General features: G+C 36.4%; 1 protein-coding gene across 4 annotated transcripts; it reads right to left on the reverse strand.

Annotated features, from left to right (window-relative positions):
- Positions 1-1392: 1392 nt before the first annotated feature.
- On the reverse strand, positions 1393-5830 carry LOC137741255 (uncharacterized). 4 transcript variants are annotated; one of them, XM_068481006.1, is made up of 3 exons: positions 5668-5825; positions 5134-5269; positions 1393-1734 (listed from the first exon to the last, which is right to left on the reverse strand). In XM_068481006.1, exons 1-2 carry the CDS (start codon positions 5746-5748, stop codon positions 5135-5137), a joined length of 216 nt encoding a protein of 71 aa, XP_068337107.1. In that variant the 5' UTR covers positions 5749-5825; the 3' UTR covers positions 1393-1734; position 5134. The 4 variants fall into 4 exon arrangements, with proteins under 4 accessions (XP_068337107.1, XP_068337109.1, XP_068337108.1 ...); XM_068481008.1 differs by lacking the exon at positions 1393-1734 and adding an exon at positions 2590-2828 and having other exon boundaries at positions 5668-5830; XM_068481007.1 differs by lacking the exon at positions 1393-1734 and adding an exon at positions 3612-3931 and having other exon boundaries at positions 5668-5829.
- Positions 5831-8667: the final 2837 nt, after the last annotated feature.

Here is an 8667-nt window from a genome sequence, read left to right on the forward strand (position 1 = left end):
TCATTATAAGTGCATTAGTAGTATAAGCATTGTTATTCAAATTAATTTGAATGGGAGCAATAACTTGTTTTCTTTTTTCATTGATGTTTATTAGGCTCAACCAAATTCAGAAGAGTTAATCCCTCCGATTTCTAATGCTCCGAACTTGTCATTGCCGCCGCTGCCGGAAGTTACATTTAATCATCTACTTAGAGGAGCATCCCAACCCTACCCTCCATACATGGTAAGACACTAAAACGTAATTTGACTTGAAAGGTAATTTGAAAGATAATCTGATACGTTTGCTTAAAATAATCAATTTTAACCCATATTTACTTGGATTCGCATTTGAATGCGTGACCTGGACTAACAATCTAGCAATGTAACATGCTGAAGTTTGAAATTTATAAACCATCTCTCAACCCCATTTCAAGTTGTGACTTCATATTGTAATAGTATTAACCCCTAGAAGATACGGTTTAGCGTCACCTACCTATGAAGAAGGTTCAATTCTATGTATTCCAAGATTAAAAATGGTTTTGTGATGTATTTCCGGTTTGCTTATTTGCTATTGATGGTAATCTTTTTATATTTATTTTATAATTTTTTTGCATCTTTACATATAGGAGGAGCTGGAGCTCGGTTCATCAGCTGGAAATAACTGGTCCGGTCTGAATCCAGCAAATTCAACCCAAAACTTCATGCCTGGAGCTGCTGTATTTCTAAGCTATCAGTCCTCTAACCCTCTTTTTCTATATCCTCAAAACCAGAGTGAAAGAACACGGTCCTTCAATCCTCCCATGCCAAACAGTGCACCGGAGTATCGTCCGGTGAGTCTAATACCTCAATCATATTATTGTCCTTCCATTTAAAACTAACATTAATGTTATTATTATGCTATTCTATCAAGCACAAAAAAATAATAAATAAATAAAATAAAATGACACGTGATTCTCACGCATCAACAATTATCAATCGCGATGCTAGACGGAAATTGGGTTATTTCACCTCCCAATTTCCGTCCTACATCAAGTCGTCTACGAACTATGATATGCCTTGATAATTAGATCACCATTGACTATCTATTGACGTTTTGATGAACAGATGTATATCGGTAATGTTATGGCGGAGCCATTTCATCAAGAAACCAATCCAGTTGTTCACCCCTATCCCCAACAGGAGCAATTGCTTCTGTATGTCAATCACACATTCTTTTCAACAAAAATTCATTGGAATAACTCTCTAAGCATAATTTATTGGAATAACTTTCTAAGCATAATTTCTGATTGTATGAAAAATTGATTGATGCTTAGGTCTCTAACTTTGGGGCCCAATCAATGTGGAACAAGAACAGTGAGCTGTGTTTAAACCCTTCAAACACTAGTGTAAATGAGAAGTGATTTCCACACTCGATTCCCCCTGAACACACTACTCTGTTTATTTCTGGTCATTAGATTGAATAAATCAAAATAGAAGGTATAGACAGAAACGAACAGGAGTGTGTAGAAAGAGAAAATGGATGTGCGGAAATCAGTTCCCAAACAATTTCAGTTTCATTTTACTTCACCAAGAAATTTGATAAAATTGATACTACTGTTGTATACAACTTGTTTTTTGTGAGCAGATGATGGCAGGCCTAGGTGGTGAGAACCAGAGGCCATCCTACCTCAACCAGCAACCAGCTGTTCTCTTCTATCCCCAGAGTGTCAATTCTGCTACACAGCTCTCGACTCCATTGGGGTTTTGGTACATGACCTGACATAATCACAATCTTGGTTTAGTTCTCTTGTAACATTGACGTATGGTTAATTCGATATGATGATTGAATTTAGGCCCCAACATAATCAAGTTATACAAGGTAATGGAGCTTTTAACCCACAAGGGAACAACTTCGTACCCTTTGGAGCTGCACAAATAAGGTACAAATAAATCTAATATTGCAATGTGAACACGGAAACATAATGTTTAGGGGTACTTTGTTAACTTGCTTAAGTATGCATCTGATTTAGGCCCCAAGCCACCCTACAGTTACTGAATCCGACACAGCGGGAAAATCAGCCACAACAATTGAATAGGCCCCAAGGCACCCAACAGTCATTGAATTGGGCGCAGCCGGAAAATCAACGAGAACAATTGAACAAAATCCCACAAAATCCTTTCCCGGCAGGGGAATTTAGGTACCTGATCTAACTTTGTTCTTTCCTAATTTATGTATCAAAATAGTTTTATCACGGAAATTAACAATCAATCATGGACATAAACCTTATAGTATATATTATGCATTTAGGCCCTGGATACTGGAATCATCTCTGGCAAGGTAATGCAACATTACCAATTATATTTTCTCCTATATCAAAGATGGTGCTTTCTGTAATGGATATTCAGTAACCATAATGGTAAAATGATGAAAAGCATATCGTAATACAGTTCAATCTTAATTTTGAAATGCAGGGCCCCGCCTCAACAACAAGAACAAACTAACAAAGGGAAGGCCGTCCTTGTGCACGAGCCACATAATTCTAATTCTAATCCTCTCATGCAGTCTGGGTGAGCAATCAAATGTTTAATTCTTCTATGAATCTATATATGAAAGTGTATACTGCAAAAAAAGTTGGGGGAAATTGGTAAACAGAATGATTATCAATAGTCGAAAATGTGAATAGTAACTAGGTTTTATCGTGTTCAAATTAAGGTTCTTCCTATACGTCTTCCTTAGGCCTCATAAAGTAGCTAAGTCACTACCTACTCTCCCTATCCCTGTAAGGCCGAGGCCGTCTGTGCTACCTACCATAGCTGATCCTCCGCATCACAGCTCTGCACCTTCCAAAGCTCAGATGCCTTTTAGGTACCTGCATGATCCTCAATTGCTTATATCATCTATTCTTACAAGGAAAATAGACAGAGAAGCACGGAAAATATCATTTATTTTATTTTAATCATAAGTATCTCCTGGGCAAAATACTCTTATCTTCATGCTCTTATTGAATTCTTTTTTGTAGGCCTTCTCCCATCCAACTTGAAGAAACAATGAATCAATCTAATGTTACAAGTGATTGCAGTTCTCAGAGGAGCAGTCAACTACGGAGCTCCCCAACTGAGAAAGTACAAGCCTTCTTCACTCATAACTTAAATAAGTTTCTTCTGAATCGATAATCAAATATCCTACATTCTTTCATTGTATAACTATCACACTGGTTTCGAGTTTCCAACCAACATGAATCTTCACCAAGCAATTTCATAGTAGTATAATTGTAAGAACTCTACTTTTGTGAGTGAAGGGGGTTTTCCTATCGACATAAGCAGTCTTGGATGCACATTAGAGAAAGATTCTCTTGATAGGTGGTTTCTTTTCTTGAGTATATTTTGTAAACAAGAGCAATTTCTGAAAAAGAACATGTTTTAGGAAGAGACACCAGAACAGCTGGGATTTTCTGAAAAACGTGGCAAACAACCAGTAGGAGAGTCATCCCCAGCCAAACGCTCCAAGGTATCAACTTTTCAGTACTGCAGTGTATTAGATTTAGCAAGGGTTTAACTGTGGAAAAGGGTTTCAGAATCAATATTGTATTATCACTGATGAAACCATCTTTTCACGATATGGTCAAATGCAGAGGAATTCAGCAGCTTCTAGTCGTAGTAGAGTCAACAGGAGTACTTTTGAACCGCAAGAAAAAAAATTGGATCTATTCTCCAATTTTTTCATTCCTACTAATCCAAGGTATTTGAAGTTTTATTGAATGATGATCATTCTGTTCTTGGTAAACTTCAAACTTATTACAGTTTTTATGGTTGCCTTTCAGACCAATGAAGAATAGTCATTATGATCCAGCATTTGAGGCAATGGGACTGCCTATTGACCCTCATATTCGAATGTTTCTAGCAAGCCAACAAAATCCTCCTGCAAAGAAATAATTGGCTTGGTCACCTTCAACTTGTCCGGCAAGAGTTTGTCCTGCCATGATTTATGGTTTAATGTCAATTAATAAAATGCCAGTGTAATTCTGACATAATAGTCCTTGATAACTATTTAAGGTCTTTCCTTAAGAATTTCTTAAAGGTTCTTAAATATTTTATTTAAAGTTTTTACCAAAAAAAAAAAATTCTATGTAGTTGCAGTTTTCATGTATGCAGATGCTTTAAATCTATATACAGTGATGATTTTTAAATTTTATGGCTGGGGAAAGAAATGAATAAGAACACATCATCCCCTTAGTTTTAAGGACAAGGTAGTGCAATAGGTCAAATGCCAATAAGTACGGAAAATTGGCAGAACATTCTTTGTTACGAAATAGGAAAACCAGTATGCTACTGTTTCTTGGCATAATATTTGATTAACTGGAAGGGAAGTGTACCATGACTAAGAAAACTCAAGGTCGTACTAGGTAACCAGTGCTGTAGCCACAAAGAATATATTTGGTAGAGATAGAATAGACATGAAACCACAGATACTTTTGAAAGGAAAGCATACTAGGCATAAATCGATTCGTACAAACAATCGTCCAAATAATCCTTAAGCATTGAGCTTGTCTAGGGAGGTTTAATTACCATTGTAGTAACAAAGAAATAATAGGATCGCCTGGAAGTGATGCAAAATAGAAGAGCAGGTGTTTTCTTCTATTGAGGAGGTTGTTAGGGGTTTGTAGTCCGATTCTTGTCAGGGATACTCATACTCGCGTATTCCTGAATCTATGTTCAGGATTCAAATAGAGTTCGGTTCTGGTTTTCCCAGGTATTTTGCTGCAGAGGTGGTAAATTTGGTTGATGTACTATGTTTTTCTCGGCTTTTAACCCCTTAGCCTGCTGTTGTACTTCTGAACTAAGAGTCCTCAAATAAGATTAGAGTTTTTTCTCTTTCCTAAAGCTGGTTCAGATTTTGCCATATTATTGTGTGGTACACAAATCAATGATATACATAGTTTACTAATAATTTCTGGTACGTCCAGTCCTTTCGAGAGTTAAAATCAAGGAAAGGAGATGCATGGAGAGAAAGCGTGATATTATCTCAACTAGGTTCTGATTACTCACTCTACTTTCATTTCAGAAACACCCAGTAACATAATCCAGATCAGATAATAATATATTCTAAAATCTATCCACCAGTTTAACTAATTCAACAAAAATGAAAACAGAATCTCTCTCTTGACAAAAACTAACCTCAATAAATAGTGTTATCAAAAACCCAAGGTTCGTGCACGAAAAGCTCTCGGCCATTCATTGGCACTGTCCCTGCAGCAATGTCCTCTGCGCGTTTCCTCTCTGCTTCAGCTCTTCTGGCAGATGCATCATCATCCTACCAAAAACAACAAAAAAACAAAACAAAACAATTCAACATTTTACTACACCAACCCCATTATTAGTTCCACCAACATCAACCATAAACAATTATAAACACCCCGAAAACAAGAACTCGAATCATATTCGACATTGCAATTCCAAACAAAAATCAGACACACACAAACACACAATACACATTAAAAAAGAAATCAAATGTTCACAAACATTTGCATATCAAACCAACCTCTGTTAAAGTTAAATTAACATATTCTAAACAATCTAATCCATAATATGTAAAGTATATTATCACCATATGGCATATAATACCAAAAATATAAAAACTAATGGGAGAAAGCAAAACCCTAGCCCCTACAAATCCAAAGCGAGAAAATAAAATAAAAAGAGGAGAGGGACCTTCTGGCGTTTCCAGGAGAGGAACTGGTCCTTCGTCATCGACCTCGGATTCTCAACTTCCTTAATTTCTTCTTCTCCCATTGTCGTTGATGTTTTTTTTTTCCTTTCGTTTTCTCGGATTTTACTTTCTGTTCCAAACTGAGGTCCGAGGGTCTCTCGTCGGCCATGGCAGTTTTATTAGTATTCTTTGACGCGGTGAATTTGTTGAGACGTCGGGGCTGGGGTCAACTTACTACCAACGACGTGTCGTTTTTTAAGGCAAGATCGAAACCCACAAGAGCCAGACTTGTAGCTAAAAGGCATAAATAAAGAGAAGACTGCTATTTTGATAAGGAATCGGATCTCCTCCGGCTCAAAGGAATTGAGCTCAATGATCAAATGATTTGGGTCATTCAAATTTGATACAACGGCTATAATTATTATAATTTTTAAAGGGCCCTCTGTTTGTAACCGTTGGATCAAATTTCAATGATACAGATCATTTGATGAGTGGGCTCAGTTCCTTTGGATCCGGAAGGGATCCGGTTCCTTTTGATAAAACCACCGCATCAATTGCCATCATAAATTTGTATGCATACTACTTGTTATAGTCAACTCAATAGAGCAACTCCACCTCTGAAAACTCATAGTCAAGAGTCAATTGCATCCACTCAAATGAATATTAATTGACTGTAATAAATAGTAATTGCCCAAGTGCATATCCACTCTTAAACTGAATTGCAAGGTCAATTTGTATTAAAATATTATTTTTTAATAAAATAAAAAATAATAAGATTTTGAATAAGATTTTGAACCAATCTCATCACACCACGTGTTACTATCTATTTAGAATCCTTTGGAATAGATTTTAATAAGATTTTCAACCAATCACACCGTGCCACGTGACATTATCTACAACCTCATCCTTTCTTTTTGTCCATATAAACCCCACATTTATCCTAATTCATACACCAAACTCAAACTAACTCAGAATCTTATAGTTTATAAATCTTGAGTTTTTACAATGTCTTCTTCAAAGAGATTGTATGGAATCGATGAGCAAGAGAAAAAATTATTTGAGGAACAAGAAGAATTGTTCAATCTCGAGAATGGTGCAGATGAGATGTTCATAATGGAAGAGGAAAATGATGATGAACTTAGAAGGCAGAAAGCCCCACATTCCCGTCGTGTCATGCAAGTTGTGGGTCAGATCTCCAAACTCAGGCGTTCCGCAAACTTGGATAGAAAGAGGGAAAGACGAGGTAAGGATCTTTGGGAAGATTATTTTATCCCCAATAGTGTATTCCCTACTGATGTTTTTAGAAGTCGTTTTAGAATGCAACAAAGTTTGTTTAACAAAATCATGATTGCTGTTTGCAACCAAGATCCATACTTTGTGCAAAAAAAAAAAAAAAAAATGATGCTTTTCATGTTATAGGCCTCCTTCTTAAGCAAAAAATTATTGTTGCCTTGCTGATACTTGCATATGGAGTATCTGCAAACCAAGTGGATGATATTACGAGAATGGGAAAATCAACTGTTCTAGAGTCCCTGATGAGGTTTTGCTCTGCAATCAAAACTATCCACATAAATGAGTACTAAAAATAAATAAATAAACTACATAAAGTACTAAAAATAAATAAGAAATTACATAAAGTCTATTTAGCTAGGATATGTGGTGCTAGGATAGCAACCCCATCCCCACTTGTCCCCTCATTTCTTGCACATCTCGTTCCCACCACGTCCACTTTTTTCGATGTCCAAAAATATTTAGAATTCGGAGACATTCATTCTAGAGGCTTGTTCATAGTGTCACAATCTTGTTGAGCCATCCTTTCTTCTTTAAGCATCTCATTTTCTTGATTAAGCAGTTCTCTTTGTCTCTCATTAGCCGCATCACGTCTCTCAGTAGTTGTTAAGATTGCTTGCATAGTCGCAGCTTTTGACTCATCACTAGCTATGTCCCACGCCAAGTTCAGTTCACCTTGACGAGTAAGTTCGTGCATATATTTTGTATACTCGCTCTTGGAAGAACTCTTTTTTTTCTTGGCAACCATTTTACCTTGAGGCCTTAAGGACTAACGAGTCGGCTCCGACACTCCTTCAGGCGTCCCTTCCGGCACTTCAAATGAGTCGCCTTAATGTTGGTGCGAGTCTGCTTCTAGCCGAGAGTGTAGAAGGATGTTGTGCATGACAACTTCTAGACTAGCTGGCACAACTTTGTATCTAGTACAATCTTTGACAACATTCCAACATTCCCAGTGGTTGAATGATTTGTTTTTGTTTTTTTTTTTTTGCATGGTACCAAGCTTGTACTTGAAGTGTCTAAAAAATGCGAGAGAAGACAATATTATAAAATGCAGGAGTAATACAAATAAATAAATAAAAATATTGTCGCCTGATCCACTAAACTTTCGCCACTACTCTGATTAGTGGCAACTTTAAAGAGGTCGTTTTTCCAACAAGTAAGTGATTGGTTGAGGTTTTTCCAATGACCTTGAAGACCTCGATTCGTTCTTGTGGCGCCAAACTTCTCGCAAAATAAGGTATGAATCATATTCCAAACTTCTCGCAATTGCATTTCATTACCCGTAATCGGGTCATGAGTAACTTGAACCCACCATTTACACAATGTAACATATCCGATTACTGTCCAATTAGCCATTTTTTTGCACACAAAAGTATATGAAAACTTTGAAAATATTGAAATGTGGTGTAAGGTGGAAGATGAGGGTTAGGTATTTATATAAAAAATAAATAAATAAATAATAACTATTTTATTTTTTCTGTATTCTTAAACAATTTTTTATATTTTTTTTTTTACACTTTTTATTAAGTTAATTAATCTGAACCATTGGATTTCAAAAAGATTGAAATCCAATAGCCCAAAATTGGGCACATGGCCAACGGTAAAATTTTTGACATTTTTTTTATTTTTTGGCTGAAAAACCTATATCGTTGACCTGAAAATCAAACGGTCCAGATTTTGCCACGTCACTAGCTGTTGGGTTTGAAAATTTT

Source organism: Pyrus communis, chromosome 1 (genome assembly GCF_963583255.1).
Source record: "Pyrus communis chromosome 1, drPyrComm1.1, whole genome shotgun sequence".
Lineage (NCBI taxonomy): Eukaryota > Viridiplantae > Streptophyta > Magnoliopsida > Rosales > Rosaceae > Pyrus > Pyrus communis.